General features: G+C 39.7%; 1 protein-coding gene across 3 annotated transcripts in view; it reads left to right on the top strand.

Annotated features, from left to right (window-relative positions):
* Positions 1–26,746, top strand: part of TMEM232 (transmembrane protein 232) — a 244,479-nt gene extending 217,733 nt beyond the window's left edge. For all 3 annotated transcript variants that reach the window (XM_070462676.1, XM_070462674.1, XM_070462673.1), the window contains 2 exons: positions 24,336–24,429; positions 26,451–26,746. In XM_070462676.1, the coding sequence (XP_070318777.1) occupies positions 24,336–24,429; positions 26,451–26,729 (373 nt within the window). In that variant the 3' untranslated portion in view covers positions 26,730–26,746. The remainder of the gene's footprint in view (positions 1–24,335; positions 24,430–26,450) is intronic.
* Positions 26,747–27,191: the final 445 nt, after the last annotated feature.

The following is a 27,191-nucleotide window of genomic DNA, read 5'->3' as shown; positions in this document are numbered from 1 at the left end:
AGAGCGAGAGGCGGAGAGAAGTAACTAGGGCAAGCCAGGGATGTTGAGTCTAGATGGTTCAGAGGTTGACGGTGCTTTTATGAAAACAGGGAACAAGGAAAAGGGATACATTGTAGAAGGCTCATTAGCCTTTCGAAGGCAAGAATCTGCTTTGTAGTTCCAGAATCTGATACAGAGCTGAGTGCCTGGTAAGTGCTCCAGAAATATTCATTTAATTAATGACAAATTTTAAAAGTTACTTCAGTTTTAGATATACCAAGCTTTTGGTGTCACTAAAATATGCAAGTAGAGATGTCCACCTATTAGTTGCAAATCCGCTTAGGAAGAAGTGTCATTAAATCTCCATGATCACAGTGAACGGAGTGACAGCAAGCAGAGAAAACTCTGGAACAATCCCTATAGTTAGAGGGAAAGAAAATTCAGAGAAAGCATCAACACAGATGGAAGAGGGAAAATGGAAAGGGAAAAAAAAGTCTCAGAACAGAGAAAAAAAAGTCTCCAAATAAAGAATTTTTAAGAGGGGCTAGTTAGGCACATTCTGTGACATGGACTTGTTAAGAACAAAAAATAATCATTTCACTTCACAATTAGAGATTAAAAACTGGTTATATTTTTAGCAACTTTGTAAATGGTTTTCTTCTACATTTTTTCTTTATGAAATTTTAGGTACATGAGAATACAACAGTATATATCATGAAAGTACAAATTATCTATGATCATATATCCTTGAAATAAATGCTGCTAAGTTTGGCATGTTTCCTTAAGGTTACTTTAAATATATGGAACTAGTCAATGGAAAATGCATCAGTTGTCAAATGCACTGTTTGGCAATATAAAATTACCTTTGTTAAGCTGTGTAATGATTTTTGCCTTAATTTCCACTTTGTCTGAAAATAGGACTGAAACTCTTGATATTTTAATGTTTGGGTTTTCCTAACAAATCATTCTTATTCCTTTTAATTTTAATATTTTGTTTTAATAGTCTCTTGTGAGCTACATTTAATTTTTTCTTTGGCTTCTATAGAATTAGTGACCTTTACTTTTATTGTTACAGTTTGGGTGTCTTATCTTCTTTTTGTTTTATATACTATTTAGAGTTTGTTGTTTCTCTTTTGATTTGCCTCAATTATTAGGAAGGCATGTATTCTGGCTTTAATTATTCTCATGAGTATATTCACAGTTCTCAAGAAATGCTATATGTCAAAGGTTACCAAAGGCAATAATAAAATATGTTTTGCATCATATCTCCCTTTTGATCATTTCCCCACTCTATATGAAAGGGAGAATGTAACACACTTTTACTTCCTTTTACCCAGCTTTCTCACATTTTAAAACTATGATGTGTATTTTGAGATCCATATGGCACTTCCCTGGTGGCTCAGCTGGTAAAGAATCCACCTGCAATGCAGGAGATCTGGATTCGATCCCTGGGTTAGGAAGATCCCCTGGAGAAGAGAACAGCTACCCACTCCAGTGTTCTGGAGAATTCCATGGACCATATAGTCCATGGGGTCACAAAGAGTCGGACACAACTGAGCGACTTTCACTTTCATAATACTATTTAAATTTACTAAATATTTTCTCTTTAAGCAGCATTCTAATTTTATCCAACTTTTAAAACTAATTAGCATTCGTTTATTTAGCTGCAGCGGGTCTTGCTGTGGTACATGGGATCTGCGTTATGTCACGTGGGGTCTCTCACCGAAGCACATAGATGCTGATGGTGGTGCCAGGCTCAGCTGCTACTCAGCACACAGGATCCTGGATTCCCAGCTAGGGACTGAACCTGTGTTCCCTGCATTGCCAGGAAGATCTTTAACCTCTGGACCACCAGAGACGTCCCTATTTAACTTTAAGAAAAACTTTATATGCATATAGTTGATTTACAGTGTTGTGCCAGTGTTTGAAGTCAGAGAGTGGGATTCTTCCAGCTCTGCTTTTCATTATCAGGATTGCTTTAGCTCTTTGGGGTCATTTGTGTTTCCATACAAATTAAAAAATTTTTTTGTTCTAGTTCTGTGAAAAAATGCTATTGGTAATTTGAAAGGGATTGCATTGAATGTGTAGATTGCCTTGGGAAGTATAGTCATTTTGACAGTATTGATTCTTCTGATCCAAGATCATGCTGTGTCTCTCCATCTGTTTGAGGCATCTTTGATTTCTTCATCAGTGTCTTATAGTTTTCAAAGTACAGGTTTTTGTCTCCTTAGGTAGGTTTATTCCTAGCTATTTTATTCTTTTTGTTGCAATGGTGAATGGAATTGTTTCTCTAATTTCTCTTTCTGATTTTTCATCCTTTGTGTATAGGAATGCAAGAGATTTTTGTGTATAAATTTCATACCCTGTAATTTTACCATATTCATGGATTAGCTCTAGTAGTTCTGGTAGCTTCTTTACAATCTTCTATGTATAGGATCAAAATAAAAGGTTATATCACTCAGTCATGTCCGACTCTTTGCAACCCCATGGATTGTAGGATCCCCAGGATCCCCCGTCTATGGGATTTTCCAGGCAAGAGTACTGGAGTGGGTTGCCATTTTCTTCTCCAGGAGATCCTCCCGACCCAGGAATCGAACCTGGGTTTCCTGCATTGTAGGCAGATGCTTTACCATCTGAGCCACCAAGGAAGTATAGTATCATGTCATCTGCAAACAGTGACAGTTTGACTTCTTTTCCAGTTTGGATTCCTTTTATTTCCTTTTCTTCTCTGATTGCCATGGCTGGGACTTCTAAAAACTATGTTGCATAAAAGTGACAAGAGTGGACATCCTTGTCTGTCCCTGATCTTAGAGGGAAAGTTTTCAGCTTTTCACCATTGACAATGATGCTATCTGTGGGTTTGTCATATATGAGCTTTATTTTGTTATGTTCCCTCTAAATCTACTTTCTGGAGAGTTTATTTTATAATATGGCTCTTGAATTTTATCAAAAGCATTTTATGGATCTGTTCAGATGATCATGTCTTTTTATTCTTCAGTTTGCTAACGCTTCCTATCACACTGATTAATTTGTGGATATCAAAGAATAATTGCATCCCTGAGATAAATCCTACTTGATCATATGATTTTTAATGTATTGTTGGATTTGGTTTGTAGTATTTTATTGAGCATTTTTTTGCATCTATGTTCATCAGTGATCAGTCAGTTCAGTCACTCAGTCGTGTCTGACTCTTTGTGACTCCATGGACTGCAGCACAACAGGCCTCCCTGTCTGTCACCAACTCCCGGAGTTTATTCAAACTCATGTCCATTGAGTCAGTGATGCCATCCAACCATCTCATCCTCTGTTGTCCCCTTCTCCTCCCACCTTCAATCTTTCCCAGCATCAGGGTCTTTTCAAATGAGTCAGTTCTTTGCATCAGGTGGCCAAAATATTGAAGTTTCAGCTTCAGCATCAGTCCTTCCAATGACTATTCAGGACTGATTTCCTTTAGGATGGACTGGTTGGATCTCCTTGCAGTCCAAGGGACTCTCAAGAGTCTTCTCCAACACCACATTCAAAAGCATCAGTTCTTTGGCACTCAGCTTTCTTTATAGTGCAACTCTCACATCCATACATGACTACTGGAAAACTATAGCTTTGACTAGATGGACCATTGTTGGCAAAGTGATGTCTCTGCTTTTTAATATGCTGTCTAGGTTGGTCATAGCTTTTCTTCCAAGAAGTAAGCATCTTTCAATTTCATGGCTGCAGTCATCATCTGCGGTGATTTTAGAGCCTAAAATAATAAAGTTTGTCACTATTTCCATTGTTTCCCCATCTATTTGTCATGAAGTGATGGGACCGGATGCCATGATCTTAGTTTTCTGAATGTTGTTTTAAGTCAGCTTTTTCACTCTCCTCTTTCACTTTCATCAAGAACGCTCTTTAGTTCTTCACTTTCTGCCATAAGGGTGGTGTCATCTGCATATCTGAGGCTATTGATATTTCTCCCAGTAATCTTGATTCCAGCTTGTGCTTCCTCCAGCCCAGCGTTTCTCATGATGTACTCTGTATGTAAGTTAAATAAGCAGGGTGATGATATACAGCCTTGATGGACTCCATCATCAGTGATATTTGCCTGTAATTTTCTTTTTTGTGATATCTTTGTCTGGTTTTGGTATCAGGGTGATGGTAGCCTGGTAGAATGAGTTTGGGAGGGTTCCTTCCTCTGCAGGTGCTTAGAAGAGTTCAAAAGGTTGGTGCTAACTCATTCTAAATGTTTGATAGAACTCACCTGTGAAGTCATCTGGTCCTGCTCTTTCATCTGTTGGAAGTTTTAAAATCTGTTTCAGTACTTGTGATTTATCTATTCATATTTTTTATTTCTTCCTAATTCAGTCTTGAAAGGTTGTACCTATCTAAGGATTTGTTTGTTTCCTCTATATTGTCCATTTTATTGGCATATAGTTGCTTGTAGTGGTCTCTTGAGATTTTTTTTGTGTTTCTGTAGTGTCCATTGTAACTTGTCCTTAGTATAGAAAGTATAAAGGAGGAATTTATTCTTAAAAATCTACAAATTCTTGAAAGCAAAATTAATTCTTTTATCATTTTTATATTGTAGGGGAGAAATCTAAGACTAGCTTTACTTATGTTTACTTGTTTTTCTATCTCAGCATTTGTAGAATTCTGCTTTTATCCTTGTAGTTTATTTTTTTTCTTGAGTCTCCATTTTCTTTTTTTTTTAGTATTTTATAAAGTTATTTCAGTACATATACTTAATTCATTTATCAGCTTTATAATAGTTTTCTGTGTGTTTTTTTTAAGTTAATAATTCATGGATTGAATGACATTTTATTTATTCCTTTTTAGTTATCTCTTCTCTCTTTATTTTCACTTTATCTTTTCCTTTTAGCTTTGGAAATCTTCTTGAGTTGATAATAACCAATTAACTGATTGGGCTTCCTGGATAGCTCAACTGGTCAAGAATCCGCCTGCAATGCAGGAGAGCCCCATTCGATTCCTGGGTTGGGAAGTTCCCCTGAAAAAGGGATAGGCTACCTACTCCAGTATTCTTGGACTTCCCTGCTGGCTCAGCTCTCAAAGAATCCACCCACAATGTGAGAAACCTGGGTTCGGTCCCTGGGTCAGGATGATCCAAGAGACCTGGGTTCGATCCCTGGGTCAGAGAGATCCCCTGGAGTAGGGCATGGCAATACACTACAGTGTTCTTTGGAGAATCCCCATGGACAGAGGAGCTACAGTCCACAGGGTCCCAAAGAGTGGGACATGACTGAGCGACTAGCGACAGCACAGCACAATTAATATTAATTACATAACACTTATTTTTTGTATAACATGTTCCATTTTTAAAACTGCTTTTACTACGTATTGATCTTTTACAATGGTTTACAATAGTTACCAGTCTTTCACATCTTTATTTTCATACCACTCTTCCTCATTCACATTTTTTTCTAACCTCCTTTATGACTTTCAACTCCTATTTTATAGATGTGTGTGCATGCTAAGTCACTTCAGTCATGCCCAACTCTGTGCAACCCCATGGACTGTAGTCTGTCAGGCTCCTCTGTCCATGGGATTCTCCAGGCAAGAATACTTGAAGGGTTGCCATGCCTGCCTACAGGGGATCTTCTTGACCTAGGAATCAAACCTGTGTCTCTTGTATCTCCTGCATTGACAGGCAGTTTCTTTACCACTAGCACGATCTTATATCCCATTGAGTGTCATGCAGTTTTCTGTATCTTCTTTTTGGATTCCTGCAGTAAATAATTTAAGTTTTGTTTCTTCTGCATATATGGGATGATGTATCATTCTTCTTTCCTCCCAATAGTTTAGAGATTCTTTTGGAAGTTCTCTTCCACTTGCCATGTATTAAAGAGAGTTCTACATACGACTGGTGTTTCCCAACAGATCGGATTTACAGATGATCCTGGTGTCCCTCTTTATACACCTGCATGCTAGTGGAAGCCCTGACTGAGATCTACAGCTTGGCAGCACACTAATAGCCAGAGTGCCAGCATGGTTTCCAGTCTCCAATAGGCTTTTTTCTAACGTGGCTATATTGCAATGTGAGGAGCTTATTTTCCTATCCATCCCACCTGGATCTCAGATCTCTAAACAGTGCTGTTATCCTCAGTCTGTTTGGGAAGCAGGGTCCTTCCCAAATCTGCAAGATTCTTCTCCCCTTGTCCCCACTAGAATTTCATTTGTGGTAAGTAACCTTTGTAAGATATGATACAATCCTGCCGATAAATTTTTAAATTATTTTTTTGTGATCTCCAGGAGCTAACTGTATGTATGGGAGAGATGATAATGGGAGAGGGAAAGTGCCTTTCTCTAAATGCTGAAAAAATCAGTACTTGTATTGATGGCTGGTAAAGACCTTGGGAGCAAATCGTTATAGAATGAGGACTGTCTACTTCCGTGTGAGCATTTCCCTCTATTTCCATTTGAACAGTACTGGTGGGTCCTCATTTCCATTTTGAAATCCAGTTCCAATGACTCGTATGTCACCAAAGCTTGCCTCATAGTAATATAGATTCTGGGTTATGCTCCACTTTTCTGTATCCTCCCCAATCATATCCCAATCTAAAATACATTATAATAGATTAGACTGTTGCTGTTCAGTCACTCGGTCGTCTCCAACTCTGTGACCCCATGATTGCAGCACACCAGGATTCCCTGTCCTTCACTATCTCCTGAAGTTTGCTCAAACTCACATCCATTGAGTTGGTGATGCCATCCAACCATCTCATTCTCTGTCCTCCCCTTCTCTTCCTGCCTTCAACCTTTCCCAGCATCAGGGTCTTTTCCAATGAGCTGGCTCTTTGCATCAGATGACCAGCAAATTGGAGCTTTAGCATCAGTCCTTCCAATGAAAGTTTAGGGCTGATTTCTTGACTGGCTTGGTCTCCTTGCAGTCTAAGGTATTGTCAAGAATCTTCTTCAGCATCACAATTTGAAAGCATCAATTCTTTGGTGCTTAGGGATACTGCAAAGCTAGCATTAGTGTATTTTAAAGATGTGAGTCATTTCCAGAATTTGGTCCTTTTAGCTACATTAATAACAAATTCCAAAGAAAGGCAATGCCAAAGAATGCTCAAACTACCACACAATTGCACTCATCTCACACACTAGTAAAGTAATGCTCAAAATTCTCCAAGCCAGGCTTCAGCAATACATGAACTGTGAACTTCCAGATGTTCAAGCTGGTTTTAGAAAAGGCAGAGGAACCAGAGATCAAATTGCCAACATCCACTGGATCATCAAAAAAGCAAGAGAGTTCCAGAAAAACATCTATTTCTGCTTTATTGACTATGCCAAAGCCTTTGACTGTGTGGATCACAATAAACTGTAGAAAATTCTGAAAGAGATGGGAATACCAAACCATCTTACCTGCCTCTTGAGAAATCTGTATGCAGGTCAGGAAGCAACAGTTAGAACTGGAACAGACGGGTTCCAAATATGAAAAGGAGAACATCAAGGCTATATATTGTCATCCTGCTATTTTAACTTGTATGTAGAGTACATCATGAGACACACTGGGCTGGATGAACCACAAGCTGAATCAAGATTGCCAGGAGAAATATCAACAACCTCAGATATGTAGATGACACCACCCTTATAGCAGAAAGTAAAGAAGAAACTAAAGAGCCTCTTGATAAAAGTGAAAGAGGAGAGTGAAAAAGTTGGCTTAAAACTCAACATTCAGAAAATTAAGATCATGGCATTCAGTCCCATCACTTCATTGCAAATAGAGGGGGAAACAGTTGCTGACTTTATTTTTTCTGGGCTCCAAAATCACTGCAGATGGTGACTGCAGCCATGAAATTAAAAGACACTTACTTCTTGGAAGAAAAGTTATGGCCAAACTAGACAGCATATTAAAAAGCAGAGATATTACTTTGCCAAAAAGGGCCCATCTAGTCAAGGTTATAGTTTTTCCAGTAGTCATGTATGGATGTAAGAGTTGGACTATAAAGAAAGCTGAATGCCAAATAATTGATGCTTTTGAACTGTGGTGTTGGAGACTTGAGAGTCCCTTGAACAGCAAGGAGATCCAACCAGAACAGCAAGGAGATCCAACCAGTCCATCCTAAAGGAAATCAGTCCTGAATATTCAGTGGAAGGAGTGATGTTGAAGCTGAAACTCCAATACTTTGGCCACCTGATTCGAAGAGCTGACTCACTTGAAAAGACCCTGATGCTGGGAAAGATTGAAGGTGGGAGGAGAAGGGGATGACAGAGGATGAGATGGTTGGATGGCATCACAGACTCAATGAACATGAGTTTGAGTAAACTCCAGGAGTTGATGATGGACAGGGAGGCCTGGCATGCTGCAGTCCGTGGGGTTGCAAAGAGTTGGACATGACTGAGCAACTGAACTGACTGAAGAACAAATTATTTGTAACATACCTCACAATTATGTAAACATGCCAGCCTGTTAAGAAACCATAGTTGAGAACTTCTAGAATAAAACAGGACTTCCCTGGTGGCTCAGAGGGTAAAGCATCTGCCTGCAATGCGGGAGACCCAGGTTTGATCCCTGGGTTGGGAAGATCCCCTGGAGAAGGAAATGACAACCTACTCCAGTATTCTTGCCTGGAAAATCCCATGGACAGAGGAGCCTGGTGGGCTACAGTCCATAGGGTCACAAAGAGTCAGACACAACTGAGTGACTTCACTTTCACTTTTTCTAGAATAAAACACTGGTGGAATCTTGATATTTAAGAATTCTCAGTAGTTTAGCATCAAGCCTAAAGTCCTATCCTATTATCTTTTCTAACCAGCAATGATTGAGTCATTCAGAGGCAGAAAAGAGAGGGAAAAAAAATGTTATTTTATATTTCCCCATTAGCCCATCCCCACATCTGTATGCTGCTATGGAAATCAATTGCTCCTCTGGTAAGAACCTCTTCCAGTCTTTCATATTCTCTGACTATTCTGTTTCAATACCTATTGAAATAGTCCCACATCATTAAGTATCTCTTGTTCATTCTGCACAATTGTCAGAGTCATACCTTTGAAACAGAATTTTGATCATACTATTTCACTGCTTAAAAGCCTTCAAAGACTGCAAGGATGTTGTAATGAATGAAGGTAATGTCTTCACACAGAATGGTGAAGTTCAGAGCCCTTATTTCCTATCTGTTATTTCCTTCCTCTCTCTAGGAGCCAGAATGACACCTCAGGCAGGAGTTTGGGCTGTGTCCCTGTCTGATGTTAAGGAGAAGGCCTATAGATATCTGGGGGTTCCCCAAGGAAATTGCTTTACTCTTGTGCTAGACTGAGCCTAAAAAAAGCCCCCAGTGGTCCCTGCTTCTTGATATTTATGCCCTTGTATACTCCCTTTTTTAACTGCCTTTTTAAATTTAATTTTCATGTTGTAGTTGATTTACAATGTTGTGTTAGTTTCCTGTGTACAGAGAAATGATTCAGTTATGCATATATACACATATACATTCTTTTTCAGATTCTTTTCCCATTTAGGTTATTACAGAGTATTGAGTGTAGAGTTCCCTGAGCTATACAGTAGATCTTTGTTGAATGTGTATATGTTAATCCCAACCTCCTCATTTTTCCCTCTCCACCATCTTTCCCCTTTCGTGACCATAAGGTTGCTTTTGGAACCTGTGAGTCTGTTTCTATTTTGTAAATAAGTTTGTGTCATTTTTTTAATTCCACATATAAGTAATATCATGTATTTGTCCTTCTCTGTCTTACTTCACATATGCTAAATATGATATCATATTTGTTTGTGAATGATTTCCTAACTTTACTTTGTTTCTTTTATCACTCTTAATTTTGTTGTTTCTAGTTGTGGCCTTTTTTTTTTTTTTTTTTTTCCACCTAGAGAAGTTCCTTTAGGATTTCTTATAGAGCTGGTTGGGTGCTGCTGAATTTTCTTAGCTTTTGCTTGTCTGTAAAGCCTTTGATTTCTCCATCAAATCTGAATGAGAACCTTGCTGGGTAGGTGTATTCATGGTTATAGGTTTTCACCTTTCATCACCTGAAATACATATTGTGCCACTCCCTTCTGGCCTGCAGAGTTCCTCTTGAAAATCAGTTGATAACCTTATGGAGACTCCCTTGTAAGTTACTTAATGCTCTGTCTTTGTTTTTAATTTTTGTCAATTTGAAAACATGTGTCTGTTTGATTAACAGGTGTGTTGGGTTTATCCAGTATGGAACTCTCATGCATCCCAGGCTTGCATGTGTTTCCTTTCCCATGTTACGAAGCTTTTCCTTTGCTGCTGCTGCTGCTAAGTCGCTTCAGTTGTGTCTGACTGTGCGACCCCATAGACGGCAACCGACCAGGCTCCCCTGTCTCTGGGATTCTTCAGGCAAGAATACTGGAGTGGGTTGCCATTTCCTTCTCCAATGCAGGAAAGTGAAAAGTGAAAGTGAAGTCGCTCAGTCATGTCTGACTCTTCATGACCCCATGGACTGCAGCCTACCAGGCTCCTCCGTCCATGGGATTTTCCAGGCAAGAGTACTGGAGTGGGTTGCCATTGCCTTCTCCGACTTTTCCTCTAGTAGCTCTTCAAATATTTTCTTAGGTTCTCTCTCGCTCTTGCCTCTTTCTGGGACCCTTATAATGCAGATGTTGGTGAGTTTATTGTTGTCCCAGAGGTCTCTTAGACTGTCCTCATTTCTTTTCATTCTTCTTTCTTTATTCTGTCCTGCAGCAGTGATTTCCACCAATCTAGTTTCAGCTCACTTATTTGTTCTTCTGCCTCATTTATTCTGCTATTGATTCCTTCTAGTGTATTTTTCATTTTAGTTATTGTTTATCTGTTTGTTCTTTAAAGCTTTGGTGTGTTAGTCACTCAGTCATGTCCAACTCTTTGTGACTCCACAGACTATAGCCCTCCAGGCTCCTCCATGCATGAGATTGCCTAGCTAAGAATACTGGAGTGGGGATAGCCATTCCCTTCTCCAGGGAATCTTCCCAACCCAGGGATGGAACCCAGGTCTCCTGCATTGCAGGTGGTTCTTTACTATCTGAGCCACCAGGGATGGTCAAACATAGCTGCTGAAACCTGGGGTTGAACCAGAGACTTTGACATTTCTTATATCCTCTTAGTCTGTGCCTCTTATATCCTCTTAGTCTGTGCCTCTATTATTTCTCCAAGATCTTGGATCATCTTCAGTATCATTACTCTGAATTCTGCTTCAGGTAGATTGTCCATCTCCACTTCACTTAGCTGTTCTTTGGGGGTTTTATCTTCACTCTTCATCTGGAACATATTTTTCTGCCATCCTTTTGTCTAACTTTCTTTGTGGTCTCTGCTCCACAGGCTGCAGAACTGCAGTTCTTGTTTTCAGTGTCTGCCCGCTGGTGTGTGAAGCTGGTCCAGAGGCTGGTGCAGGCTTCCTGGCAGGAGGGACTAGTGGCTGTCCACTGGCGGATGGACGTGCAGAGGCACGAGAGCATTCCTTTGTTGGCAGGGTCATGTCAAGCCGTGTGTTTACAGATGGCTGTGGGATCAGGACAGCTTCATGTCTCCTGATAGCTGAGGCTGTGATTTCACCCCGTTTGTTGTTCAGCCTGAGGTATCCCAGCACTGGAGCTTGCAGGCTTTGGATGGGGCCCAAGTGGTGACCTCAGGAGAGCTCACGAAGATGACTGTTCTGGGGGCCTCCGTCACTGTCTTCCTTGCCTCCACAGTCAGCCACCGCGGACGTCTGCCTCCCCTGGAGAAACCCCCAAGCCCTGCGGTCGGTTCAGCCGTGGCGCCTCAGGAGTCCCCGTGCTTTGCCCTGCGTCTGTCTTGGCTTATGTAACATCTATGTGCTCCCCTAGAGCGGAGTCTGTCCCCCGGTCCCCGGAGCTCCCACTGGAGCTCCGAGGCCTTCAAAGCCAGGCGCTCGGGGGGCTCCTCCTCCTTCTGACGTCAGACGCCAGGCTGAGGGGCCTGACGGGGGGCTGAGAACGCACATCTGACTCATCGGGGCTTCTCCTTCGTCGCAGAATGCCTTTTCAGGTAGTTTTGAGTCTTTGTCAGTGGTAACTCAGAAGTTGGTCGTGAGGTTGGCGTTTTCCTGAGAGGAGGTTCACTCGAGTCCTTCTATGCCTCTTGTCTCCTGCCTCCTAGTATTTTCCCTCATGATAATTTTAATCCAGGGTCACGTAGCACGCCAAGGGGAACAGCAGCCCTCCACAGGCTTCCGGTTCACGTGCCCGGAAGTCGCGAGCTGACCTTCGGCTTCCGCCCGCCCGCCGAAGGGCCGGCGCGGCCTCCGCAGTCCCACGCAGCCGCAGTTGGCGGCCGGCCCCCGCTCAGAGACGCAGCGGCCGCCGTCAGAGCCCAGGAGTGTGCCTGCTTCTTTTTTCTAGAGTATGGGCTGGACTTCGTGATTCACTTGCAATGAACAGAGTACGGCAGAAGTAAGGAGATGTCATGTCCGAGATGAGGTTACAAAAGACAGGGGCTTCTGTCTTAGAGACTCTCTCTCTCACGCTCACTAACCCAGAGGGGAATGAACTACCACGCCATCCCAGCGAGCTTCTTGAGTGTCAAGAAGCCAGCAGCATTGAGGACTGAGGCTCACCAGCCCTCAGGAATCTGCTTGGAGGCGGACCCTCCCCCTGCAGGAGCTTTCTGCAGCCTCTGCCAGCATCTTGATCAGCGGCCTGTTGAGAGACCCTGAGCCAAAGGCAGGCCCAAAACCCTGACCCGGAAAAGCGGAAATGATGGGTGTTTGTTGCTTTAAGCTGCTTATTTAGGGGTAATTTGTTATTCAGTAAAAGATCATTAATATAATCACTTCCCAATCCCTGCATGATGAGGCCCATTAATTAATAAGCCTCAACAACCCATCCATAGCTTCCCCTTGCCTTTTTACTATTTTGCGTTTTGTCATGAATAACTGAGAGAAAGGGCATGAGGAATATTTGGGGAATGATGGTTAGTTTTCTCAAAAATAATGATGGTTCCATGGGCATAATATATATATATGTGTGTGTGTGTACATATATATATATATATATATATATATATATGTATATATATATATATATATATATCTATAGAAAAAGAGCAGTAAGGAAGAAACTATTCTCAGAAATTAAAAAGGTAATAATGGAAGCTAAAAATTCAACAGAAGGTTTGGAAGATAAAGTTTATGGAATCTCTAGAAAGTATAATAAAGACAAAGAGGAAAATGGGAACAAAAAGATAAAATTAAAAACACAATTCTGGAAGTCTAACATTTGAATAAAGGGAGTCCTGAGCATGGAGGAGATATAAAGAAGACACAGGGGACTTATTTATCAATGAAATTTGAAAAATTAAACCCACATTTATACATTTAAGTGGCCCAAATAGTGCTCAAAAAATAAATTTGAAAAGACTTACCATAAGGCATTTTGTATTAGTTATCATTGCTTGCATGCTAAGTTGCTTCAGTCACGTCTGACTCTTTGCAACCCTATGGACTGTAGCCCACCAGGCTCCTCCATCCATGGGATTCTCCAGGCAAGAACACTGGGGTGGATTGTCATGTTCTCTCAGGGGATCCTCCCGACCCAGGGATAGAACCTGCATCTCTTATGTCTTCTGCATTGGCAGGTGGGTTCTTTACCACTAGTACCACCTGGGAAGCCCATATTAGTTATCATTGGTGCTCAGATGCTCAGTCGTGTCTGACTCTGTGACCCCATGGACTGTAGCCCACCAGGCTTCTGTTCATGAAGTTTCCCAGCAAGAATACCTGAGTGGGTTGCCATTTCCTCCTCCAAGGGCTCTTCCTGACTCAGGGATCATACCAGTGTCTCTTATGTCCCCTGCATTGGCAGGCAGATTCCTTAAGTGCCACCTGGGAAGCCCATTAGTTATCATTGCTCTGTAATAAATGACTATGAATAAAACAAAACAAAACTACATTATCTCACAGTTTCATTGGGTCAGGAATCCAGACATATTAATAACTTAGCTGGGTTTACTGTTTGAAAATCTCTCACAAGGCTGCAATCAGAGTGTTAGTCAAGACTAGGGTTTCATCTGCAGGCAAAGCAGGGAAGACTCAACTTCCAAGATTACTCACAAATTAGGCAGGATTTAGTTCCTTGTGGGTTACTAGATTAGCATCTCAACAACTTGCAGCCTTCTGGACACAGACCATCCTTAGCTCTTGTCTTGTAGACCTCTCCAATATGGCAACATGACTTGCCAAAGCATAAATGCCAAGAAGGCAAAAGAGAATTTTCCAGTAAGACAAAAATCACATCTAATCATAGGAGTGATAACCCATTACCTTTGTCATGTTCTGTTGGTTAGAAACAAGTCATTGTGTCAGTTGCATACTCAAGAGAGATATGCATGGGGCATGAGTACTAGGAGGCGGGGACTACTGGGGACCTTCTTTGAAATCTGTCACACTCCTCTTTGTGAAAATTGAAAAACTAAGGAAAAAGGAAGCTTAAAACTTCCTGTGATAAGAGAGAACCATTAGTAATCATAAAACATTTCATGTGTTTCTTTATTTTTCCCAGAAGACTTTCTTGCAGTTAGAAGAGTAGTGATTCTTAACCAGGAGTGATTTTGCCTCCCAGGAGACCCTGACAGTGTTAACACTCGTCACAAGTCGAGAGTGTCACTGCTATCTAGTGGACAAAGTCAGAGGTGTTTCTAAATATCCTACAATGTATAGGACACCCCCCCAATCCCCCACCCCCACCCCCACAAGCCCAGCAAAATAATGTATCTAGTCCGAATGTCAGTATGGTCAAAGTTTAGAAACCCTGGGTTTGAATCACTTGTTTTTTGCCAAGTACCATGAGCAGAAGTGACACCATTCAATTTGATTGCCAAAGCAATTAAAAACTAGCCTCTTTCCTCTCAAGTCTTTCTCTGTCAAAGTGAACTTGAAAGCTACATATTGAGATGGTGGCATTACACGATGGAAAGACCCTGAGTTCCCAGGTCAGCAGATGGAGAACCCTAATGAATTATATCAGAGTTTATGGAAGCAAGAAGTAAACACTTGCTTTGTTAATTGTGATTTCAGCATTTGTCTATTAAGAAAATTAGCAACAAATAAATTATACAGTTTCAGAAAGAATAAACAGGCTACACAAATGCCTGGGAATCTGGATGGTATCAGATGCCATGAAAGCCAGCCTCAGAGCCTAGAAGGCAGTGGATCAGTTCCCCAGTGCACTGAGGGACAGAATACCTCCTCTGGGATAAGAAGTATCTGTTGATGTTTAAATATATTTGGTTTATAATGTTTGGAAATAGATAAGATTTCATGTAAAACTTTGTCAAACTGTATGCTGTTAGTTAGTTTGGGTAGAGTTCAGATAACAAATGGCATATGAATTTACCCCTGCCACAATGTATTAAATGTTTGGGCTTCCCTGGTGGCTTAGATGGTAAAGAATCTGCTTGCAATGCGGGAGACCTGGGTTCGATCCCTGGGTTCGATCCCTGGGTTGGGAGGATCCCCTGGAGAAGGGAATGGCTACCCACTCCAGTATTCTGGCAAGAATTTCCTGGACAGAGGAGCCTGGCAGGCTACAGTCCATGAGGTTACATTATTAAATATAAGCGTAGAATAAATGCATTTTCATATTAGTTACCTTCTATTCATCGTCTTCTTAAGAGTCTCCTCCCAAATGAGGGGATCAATCAAGGGTAAGCAACAGACAACAGTGAGTTCAGAAAACACTGGCCCTGACAGAGAACAGTGGTCAGAGAATTCCCAGGATGGCTGTGATGGGAGCCCAGCAGGTTCCAGCTGGTGTAAGAAGACACTTAAATGTAACGTGTTCAAAACTGAAGTCATCACTTATCCTCCATCCAACCTATGTCCCTGAAAGGGCTCTTTGAGACTCAGTTAAGTTTTAGGAAACTTTATTCTAAATCACACTACACTAACTCATACTCATCCTTCCAGATTGGTTTTAAAGGTTTTCCGGAATCTCTCTCTGCCTTGGGGCATGCTGTGTTTTCCCCTGCTCTGTAAAATCATCTCCATAAGTTTCTATAAGCTGTCCTTAAAGACTTTTTATCTTGTTTTGCTATGTCTTTTGGAAACTTTGAGTCAATCACATCACAATCCTGTTGTGATAATCACACAGATTAAGTGTCCAATATTAGATTAATGGCAAGACTCCAGACTCTAGTGACTAAATTGATTTAGGAGATTGTGGACAAGTTGAAATAGAAGATGATTCCACAATGCTGGGGTAGCAGAGGGCCATCCATGGCTCACTATCCTGCAAAATATTGTATTTGGAAATGCAGGAAGAATTGTTTTAGTGAACATGTCCATTTTAACTCAATGAACTGAAAAGAAATTAAAAATCCAGGACTTTGAGTTCCTTAGTTGCACTGTAAGCTCTATTCAGTGTCAAAGTGACACCTAAAACTTTCCAGCATGCAGTGTGTATGGGAACTACTAGATCGATAGTCTGGCTGACAAGGGAAAATGAGACTGAAACGGTAGAATCTGATGTCTGAGACAGACGACGTCATTGGTAATGGCAGAAGCCTAAGGGCCTTGGAGCCTTCCTTGACTGGCAGTTCTTCATGCCTGGAAGAAACGGGATCACTACCCAGGATGAAGGTGTTGGATGGGTGAGAGCAGAACAATTTTTTAGCTCTCACTTAGCAGACAATATCAATAGGGTATTTAAAAATGCAGGAACTACAAAGCAATAGCAATTCAATAGGTTCCACATATTTTTAACATGGGCCCAAGTAATGGTTATATTTCAAGTTGAGAACAAACTCTTTCTTTAGTAACCTACTTTTTAAAAGTAGCCAAGGAGATTTATTTGATGTTAGTTGTTTTGTTTTTCTTTTAATTTTGGAAACTTTCTTGTAAATATCTGTGCTTTAAATCCTGTCCCTTATAGGAAGCTGTGATCTTGAGGCTCTGTTATTTGGGCAAGTTAATTATGGTGAAAGAAAATAAAAATAATGGTTCAAGCACACTTAGATGCAATTTGCTACTTGAAGCAATCAGTCTTCCAATATGAAAAATTAACATTGAGTTAAAAAATCTTCATTCATATGCCCAGAAAATTACTTTTAAACCTCCTGCTTTAAAGATGTATGACAGATTTAATATGATTCAGTTGGGTTATGAGTATGAAAATTATGTTTAAAAAAAATTAAAAATTAAAAAAAAAGAAAATTACGTTTGTGTGTCTCTGAGGACATGATACATTCATGTTTCCTAAAAAATGATTTATGCTTCCTAAGAATGGGTTAAAATGGAATTGGGAAAAATGCTCCTGGAGTGTTAATGGACAGTTCTATGTAAGAGCCAGTTTTTGTATGCAATTGAGGTAATGTTATCAACCTAGATTATTATAATAATGATATGCTTTATACAAGTCCCATGGTAACCACAAAACAAAAACCTACAGTAGATACACAAAAGATAAGCCCTAGCCACAGTAATCAGAGGTAAAAAAGCACTGGGAAGACCCAGAGGGATCTGGTGGAGAGGGAGGTGGGAGGGGGGACTGGGATGGGGAATACATGTAAATCCATGGCTGATTCATTTCAATGTATGACAAAAACTATTGTAATGATGTAAAGTAATTAGCCTCCAACTAATAAAAATAAATGGAAAAAAAAAAAAGATATAAAAGGAATCCACATTGGAAAGTGAAACCATCACTGTTTGCAGATGACATGATACTATACATAGAAAATTCTAAAGTCACCACAGCTCATCAATGAATTCGATAAACATTGCAGAATACAAAATTAATACACAGAAATGTGATGCATTGCTATACACTAACAGTGAACTATCAGAGAAATTAAGGAAACCATCCCATTTACTATCGCATCAGAGTAATAAAATACCAAGACAGAAACCTACCTAAGGAGGTTAAAAGACCTATAGCCAGAAAACTGTTTAAGGCAATGATGATAGAAATTGAAGACAGCATAAAGAGATGGAAAGATAAACCATGTCCTTGGATTGTAAGAATTAATTTTGTTACAATGACCAAATTACCCAAGGCAGTCCACAGATTCAGGGCAATCCCTATCAAAATACTAAGGGCATTTTTCACATAACTAGAACAAATAATTTAAAAATGTATGCAGAAACACAAAAGACCCCAAAAAGGTAAAAGAATCTTGAGAAAAGAAGAAGCTTTGCCTCATAAGCAAACCAGTATGTTACTGGCCCAAAAACAGACACACAGATGAATGGAACAGAAGAGAGTCCAGAAACATTCACACACTTACAGGAGATTAATCTATGACAAACAGTTGCGGATATACAATGGAGAATAAAGTATCTTTAAAAAGTAGTGCTGGGGTAGATGGATAGCTACATGTAAAAGAATGAAATTAGAACATTCTCTAACACTATATACAAAAATAAACTCAAAATGGATTAAAGACCTAAGTGTAAAAATTGAAGTTCTAAATGTAGGACCAAAAATTCTTAGAGCAATACATAGGCTGACCTGTTTTGACATTTTGGGAGGATCTTTCTGCTATAGCAAAAGAAATAAACAACTGTGACCTATTTAATAGCTTTTGCACAAAAAAAGACAACCGTCAACAAAACAAAACAAAAAACCCTGCTAAATGGGGAAATATATATATATATACATGGCCTGACCAGTAAGGGGTTACATCCAGAATCTACAAACAGCTCATACAACTCAACATCAAAAACAATAGACAGCTGTTTCTAAAAAGGGCAGAAGTCTGAATAGATATGTTTTTGTTTTGTTTTTTCCAAAGAGGACACACAGATGGCCAACAGGCACATGAGAAGATGGTCAACATCACTAATCATATGGAAAATGCAAATTGAGATCACAATGAGATATCATCTCACCCTTGCCAGAATGGCTTTCTCCAAAAAGAACACAGATACCAAATGCTAACAGGGATGTGGAGAAAAGGGGCCCCTTAGACGCTGTTGTCTCCTTTATTGAGAATGTGCCCTAGTGTGGCCACTGTGGAAAACAGTATGGGCATTTCTCAAAAACTAAAACTGGAACTGCCATGTGCCCTAGCAGTTCCACCCCAGGTCCATATCCACATGGGGAAAAGCGCTAATTAAAAAGCATCACCCAGTGTTCACTGCAGCATTACTGACAATTGCCAAGATACGGAAGCGACCCAAATGTCCATCAACAGGGGAATGGATGAAGGAAGTGTGGCATAGGTGCACAGTGGAACACTACTCAGCCAGATAAGAATGAAGCTTTTCCATCTGCAACATGGACTGACTGGGAGGAGCTTATCCTGAGCAAAGCAAGTCAGACAGAGGAGGACAAATACTTTATGATATCACTTATATGTGGAATCTAAAAAAGACAATAAACTAGTGAATATAACAAAACAGAAAGAGACTTACAGATATAGAGGATGAACTAGTGGTTACCAATAGGAAGAGGGAAGGGGGCGGGGCAGGATAGGAATAGGGGATATGAGGTATAAACTAATTTGTATAAAATAAGCAACAAGGATATGTTATCTAATAAAGGAAATACCAATATTTATAAATGGAGTATAACCTTTAAAATTATAAATCTATTATAACCTATTATATAATATTGTGCATCAAATATATCAATGAATTTTTTTAATTTAAAAATAAATACAAATTTTCCAAAAAATGGACACTTTAGAAGGATCATAAACCATGATCATGTGGAATTTACCCCTTGAATGCAAGTGTGGTTCAAAACACATAAATCAATAAATGTGATACACCACATTAATAGAATGAAAGATTAAAACCATATGATTATTTCAGTAAATGTGATTATATTACATCTTCATGATTAGAAACTCTCAACAAATTAGGTATGGAAGGGACATGCTTCAGCATAACAAAGGGCATAAATAATATGCCCACAGCTAACATTTTACTCAGTGGTAAAAAGCTGAAAGTTTTCCCTTTGATATTAGAAATAAGAGAAAGATGCCCCCTCTCACTGTTTATACTTAAAAACAGTACCGAAATTACTAGTGATAGCAGTTAGGTAGTAGAAAGAATTTAATAGTTTTGCAAATGATGTGATTTTACATATAGAGAACTCAAAAGAGCCCACCAAGTTAAAACTGCTAAATGAATTCAGTACAGTTGCAGGATTAAAAAAAAAATCAACATACAAAAATCAGCTGCTTTTCTATACACTGACAATGATCTAACTTAAAAGAAATAAAGAAAGCAATCTTTTAATACTATCAAAAAGAATAAAACACTTAGGAATAAATTTAACTAAGGAGATGACAGTTCTGTGCTGTCATCACTTGAATTTAGTGATGAAAGAAATTGAAGACACAAACTGAAAGATATTCTGTGGTCATAAATCAGAAGATTTTAATATTGTTAAAATGTTCCTACAAGCTAAAGTGATCTATACATTCAGTGTAATCTCTATCAAAATTTCAATAACATTTTTCACAGAAATAGAAAAAACAGTTCCAAAATTTGTATAAAACCCCAAAAGACCTCAATTAGTTCAAGCAGTCCCAAGAAAGAACAAAACTGGAGGCATCACACTTCCCAATAGCAAAATGTATAATGCAGCTGTAGCAACCAAGCTTCCCTGGTGGTTCACATAGTGAAGAATGCCTACAATGCAGGAGACCTGGGTTCAATCCCTGGCTTGGGAAGTGCCCCTGGAGAAGGAAATGGCAACCCACGCAAGTATTCTCACTTGGAGAATTCCATGGATAGAAGAGCCTTGTGGGCTACAGTCAACTGGGTTGGAAAGAGTCAGACACAACCAAGCGACTAACACACAGTAAGCCAAGTAATCAAAACTGTTCGGTGCTGGCATAAACAGACCCAGAGATGGCTGGCACAGAAGGAAAAGCCCAGAGATAAATTCACTGGTATATGGGTAACTAATGTTTGACAAGGGGGGTCAGGAATACTCACGGCGGAAGACAGTGTCTTCAATAATTGGTGCTAGGAAAACTGAATATTCACTGAATATTCAGATTGAATGCAATCTGTCCCCTATCTCATACCACCCACAAAAGCTAACCTGAAAGGGACTCAAGTCTTAGATGTAAGAACTGAAACTGTAAAATTCCTAGTGGAAAGCATAGGGGAAAAGCATCTTGACATTGGTCTTGGCAATGATTTTATGAAGTTGACACTAAAATCAACAAGCAGGAGTACATGAAACTAAAAAGCTTCTTCACAGCAAAAGAAACGAAGATGAAAAGGCAGCCTATGGAATGGGATTAAATACTCCCAAACCATCTATGTGCATATATTTTCCCTGCTCACCTGTCACATGAGTTGTTTTCCTATGAATCCCTGTTATTAGCTCTGCTCTGACGACTTACCTCCTGAGGTTGCTGCCTTCTCACTGTACTGGGCACTGCTCTGCTGACAGAGTGTTGTGTGCTAGACTCATCTTTATGGCCTGGGGTAGGCACTGTGGAGACGGTGATTAGCAAACAACAGTGTCCACAATCATGCAGCTCATATTCAGTCAAGAAAATAAAACTCATACAGGCACACAGATAAATGTGAAGTTACAACTGAGATAAGTTTGATGAAGGAAAGGCCCATGATGGGTTGATAGCTGTGGTTACTGGGCTTGAACTAAGAAGAGGAAGGATAAGTAAGCGTTAACTAGCACTGCAGCTAGTTAATGCACTCATCTCACACGCTAGCAAAGTAATGCTCAAAATTCTCCAAGCCAGGCTTCAGCAATATGTCAACCATGAACTTCCAGGCATTTAAGCTGGTTTTAGAAAAGGCAAAGGATCCAGAAATCAAATTGCCAACATCCACTGAATCATTGAAAAAGCAAGAGAGTTCCAGAAAAACATCTATTTCTGCTTTATTGACTATGCCAAAGCTTTTGATTATGTGGATTACAATATACTGTGGAAAATTCTGAAAGAGATGAGAATACCAGACCACCTGACATGCCTCCTAAGAAATCTGTATGCAGGTGAGGAAGCAACAGTTAGAACTGGACATGGAACAACAGACTGGTTCCAAATAGGAAAAGGAGTACATCAAGGCTATATATTGTCACCCTACTTATTTAACTTATATGCAGAGTACATCATAAGAAATGCTGGGCTGGATGAAGCACAAGCTGGAATCAAGATTGCTGGAAGAAATATCAACAACCTCAGATATGCAGATGACACCACTCTTATGGCAGAAAGTGAACTAAAGAGCCTCTTGATGAAAGTGAAAGAGGAGAATGAAAAAGTTGGCTTAAAGCTCAATATTCAGAAAACTAAGATCATGGCATCTGGTCCCATCACTTCATGGCAAATAGATGGGGAAACAGTGGAAACAGTGGCTGACTTTATTTTCTTGGGCTCCAAAATCACTGCAGATGGTGACTGCAGCCATGAAATTAAAAAGACGCTCATTCATTGAAAAGAAAATTATGGCCAACCTAGACAGCATATTAAAAAGCAGAAACATTACTTTGCCAACAAAGGTCCATCTAGTCAAGGCATTTGTTTGTTCAGTCATCATGTATGGATGTGAGAGTTGAACTATAAAGAAAGCTGAGTGTTGAAGAATTGATGTTTTTGAACTGTGGTGCTTGGAGAAGACTCTTGAGAGTCCCTTGGACTGCAAGGAGATCCAACCAGTCCATCTTAAAGGAAATCAGTCCTGAGTGTTCACTGGGAGGACTGATGCTGAAGCTGAAACTCCAATACTCTGACCACCTGATGTGAAGAGCTGACTCATTGGAAAAGACCCTGATGCTGGGAAAGATTGAGGGCAGGAGGAGAAGGGGATGACAGAGGATGAGATGGTTGGATGGCATCACCGACTCAATGGACATGAGTTTGGGTAGACTCTGGGAGTTGGTGATGGACAGGGAGGCCTGGCGTGCTGCGGTTCATGGGGTCACAAAGAGTTGAGCACGCCTGAGAGACTGAACTGAGGTGAGCACTGCGGCAGAGAGGAAGAGGAGGGAAAGGGCGTTGCAGAAAGGGGCGGCAGCGAGTGCAAAAAAACAGTAGTAGGTAGGGCGGAACAGGACACATCACAGCGACTGCAGGAAAGCCCGTGTGTTACGAACGCATGGGCCTCGGGCGATAAGGAGGGAGAGAAGTAAGTCTGGAGAAGCCATGCAACAAACGCACAGTCTATTTCAGCCTTCTTCAACAAGAAATACAATCTTTAAAAAATATATAACTAGTTTTATTTATTTGGCTGTGCCAGGTCTTAGTTGCAGCATGCAGGATCTTATTTTTCGTTGCAGCATATGGGATCTAGTTCCCCAGACAGGGATTGAACCCAGTCCCCTGCATTGGGAGCATGGAGTCTTAGCCACTGGGCCACCAGGAAGTCCCAAGAGATGTAATCTTCATTCTAAAGCTACTGGAGATTTACTGAAGAGTTTGAAGCCAGGGATTGACATGATCCATTTTGTATTTTGAAAAAAAATTCTGGCTACTCTGTCGAGACAAGAATAAAAAGAGTGAGGCATGATGGATGCAGAGATTATAAACAAGGAGGCCTTAGTCCAGGTAAAAGATAATTGTTTAGATAAGGAAAATAATAGTGGAGATGAAGATAAGTGGAAGTATTTGAGAAACATCTAGTGTGGCATCAAGCAACCCAGTGATAGGAGAGAAGGATGCCACAAAGGTTAGAGGCAGCAACTTGAAAAAGTGCTTACTAGACATTATAGTCTTAAAAACTGATCAGGCTTTTTGAATATGGAAATTTTCACCAGCTATATCTCTTCATAGACCCTTTCCCAAGAGCTTCTCCTTTAAACCTACTTTCTCTCCTTCAAAACCATATTCTCTACCACCATTTTGTTGCATAACATATTTCTGCACTCACAATAGTTTCTTGATAATAAATTCAATAATATAATTTTGATGTGGAATGTTTAATGCTCAATCTTCACCAGTTGAGGGCCCAGCTTTGTACTGCCTGCATTTCCACTGAGCTGTTGCTAAAGTCTCCTCCAGTTCCACCCTTAGTAATAGAAAGGCTTGAAAGAAATATTGAAGTTATAGCATTTTTTTGGTAGATCTAGGATCAAATTCTTAGGCTTAGAATTCCACCAGAACTTTCGGGGTCATGGGGCTGTGTACAGGGATGGGCATTTTCATCTCCCCAGTGGACACAGTCTGAAGCCTTTCATAGCATCTCATTCGCTACCGACCAGCTAAAGTATTTATATCTCCTAGGAGAGGTTGCCTTTTTATTATCTTCTTGTTCTCATTCTGTATGCCATACCTTACCCTCAAAATTGTCAGTTTGAATAACCCAAATGGCTTACAGAAACTAAAAACTAATATTTAATTTTCTATACAGAGTAAGTCTCCCATGTTAGCAATATAGAATCAAAATGCTTAACAATGGTGATTTGCAAATCTGTGTATCCTGGGGAGGAGTATCTGTACCTGATACTGGATCTGTTCTTTGCTCTTTTGAAGGGAATGTTCTTCTGTGGCAGAGGCTCCTCTGTTTCCATATCCAGATTTCTTCACCAGGGCAAACAGAGAGTTGGCAAGAATCGTCGACCATCACGTAAGTTTGATTTTCTTAAACTAGCAGCAAAAGCTTTGCTCTCTAAGGGAATTGTTAATCAGAAAGTGTAGTTCTGAGATGGAAACACTAATCACGGAACTCAAAAGTAGATTGAGTTTTCATTGAGATTTGCCAAATTGAATTATATCTCACTGTACTATCTATATACGTCAGTGCCTTCACTGGGTTACAGAAATTTTGGCTTTCTTTCATTTATAAAATACTAGCCTTATTCTGTTTCCTGAATTAGTACCGATTTTTGTGAGTGAGAGGAATCTAATGTTGGACACTGAACACTGATTTATTCTGTATTTTTAATAAAAGAACAAAAATATTCTGACTCAGTTTTTCAGTGCCCACTCTTTACCCCTGAAGTATTAGAATGACTTTAACATTCTGTTCTTGGTGTCAGTTAAAGAAGCAGTAACAAGGCAGGGCCACTGAACAGGTTTTAATCCACTGAGCTCCATATAATCAGTGATTTCTTGCCAAATCATTTATGACTGCTTCTTTTTAGGAGTAGAGTTACTTATATACTTATAAGTTACTTGTATAGAGTTACTTATATAAGTAGAATAATTATATTTTGTTTTTTCTTTTAATATAATAGGGATTACATACTATGTAGAATGTGTTTAAATTAATTTTATCACCAGTTGTGTATTACTTCTCAGATTGTGTTTATATTCCCATGGTTGATTTTTTACATTCCTTTTATTAGTGATATTTTGAGAAAGAATAAGTGATTATTTCATTTACTGATCCCACTAAATAGTTATTTATTCACAGAGCCAATACTTAAGCCACTGTACCAATAGCCACAAGTATTGTGGTTTGGAAATGGAATGATATCCTAGAATTACAAAATCAGAGCTATAGTATTGCTATTTTATTCACTAATAACATTTATGCTAAACCAATATATCATATGTACAAGGCATTATCACAAATTCCTAATAGTTCATCAGTTGCAGCAACTGTAATTTTACCATTTACTTCAACTAAATTATCTGGACTATACTATAGAAGATAGCAATTTGCCAATGTGTATATATACACACATACATAGTGTCATTTTAGTAACAGAATAAAAATCTTTTGCCTTATCATTCTGTACCCTTGAAAGAGTCAAAAGACTTTAATCACTCTGTGATTAAACACACTGGCCTAAAGAGGCAGAGGACACTGTTTTGAGTGATGGAGAGGAGGCTAAGAAATGCCTCCTAAGAGCCGTCATCTTTTCTCCCTTCCAAGGGAATAAGCAGCGACTTAGCAGCAGCAGCCGCAGCAAGCGTTCACTGCCATCAGTCTCTCCATAGACAGGCAAAGCCATCCTTTCTGGAAAATATGTTTGAGAATGGATAGGGTCCAAACTGTTTGATCTATGGCTGGCCTAATCAAATAGTAGTCTGATAGTACTAACTTGTAGAGGTTTATCGAAGTTTCTCTGAATGTCATGTTTTTAAAAAGTATTCATCTATATACATTTCCTTTGAAATAGCTATAACTATAGTGCTTTGCACTAATATCTCACAATTTACAAATGCTCTTACAGTGGTTAATTTAATCCTTACAACAAGTCTGTAAAACATTTACCAATAAGAAGAATGTAGCTTTATGATTCAGTTAATTGTTAAAGGTTTTAAAGATAGTAAGTGACCGAGTCTACATACAAATCCAGATCTCTGGACTATAAATCTACTTTTCTGGTCAATTTTTCATAATTGCTCAATTTCTGGGCTTAAAATTACAAACCTGAATGGGGGAGGGAAGGTGAAGTCTGTAGAATTGACAATAAAGTCAAACACACAGCTGCCGTGTTAAGTGCCCTGCCAAGTCGGCTGAATTTTATCAAGTGTCCCTGACGTACAAGGATTAGGACAGACAGCAAACTGCGGACAGACGCCAAGGTGCCTTGCACACCGCTGCTGCTCCGCAGTGTGATGACTGAAGCCCTGAGGGAACCGATAGGCTTTTTTCATGGGACATCGCATGTAAACGATACCTTCTCTCTGTAACAGTGGGAAGAAGAGCAAAAGATGCGGCAGAAGGAAGACGCAATATGTGAGGCTGAAGAACGGAAAGATAAGGAGTTACAGGAGCAAAATCGCTTCAGAGAAATAATGAAGAGAAGAGAAGAGAAGCTACACAAGCGAACCAAACCTTATGAGCTTCCCCCTAGGACCGAAGAAGTTTCCGTAGAAAAGAAAATGACCCCTGCAACTGAGGTCCATAGGCCAGAAACTCGTTGCATGAAAGAGACCAAGAAAGCTACAGGTCAGGAAAAAATTCATAATTAAATGTAATTTCTTAGAAAGGAGTTTATCTTGGTGCAGGTTCTTTAATAGGCATAGCTTAGTCCTAAAAGAACAGTTAGCACTTAATCACATTTGTGTGACGTGCACTACTAGTTAAATGTTTTCAAGAATGTGGCTAGAGCTAATTGACTCTTATCTCGTGATCATACACATAATGATTCTCAGAGTATTGAAATTCACTGAAGAGTTAGATAGACACAATTATTGCATATAATCGTATATTGCATATAATTATTATGCAAATTATTAATGAGTCACAAATAAGAACTATTTCTTAAAATAGGATGGACATCAATCAGTACTCCTATAACAACTATTACACTAATAAAACATGTAAGCCCCTGCTAGGGTTTGTGTTTCATAGTCAGTCTATGCCAAGTCAAACCACATATCAGAAGCTTGCATATGTGCATATTAAGTCGCATCAGTTGTGTCAGACTCTTT

This window comes from Odocoileus virginianus, unplaced genomic scaffold (assembly GCF_023699985.2).
Source record: "Odocoileus virginianus isolate 20LAN1187 ecotype Illinois unplaced genomic scaffold, Ovbor_1.2 Unplaced_Scaffold_8, whole genome shotgun sequence".
NCBI lineage: Eukaryota > Metazoa > Chordata > Mammalia > Artiodactyla > Cervidae > Odocoileus > Odocoileus virginianus.
Note: the sequence above shows the minus strand (reverse complement) of the source record. Positions and strands in the feature narration are given on the sequence as shown.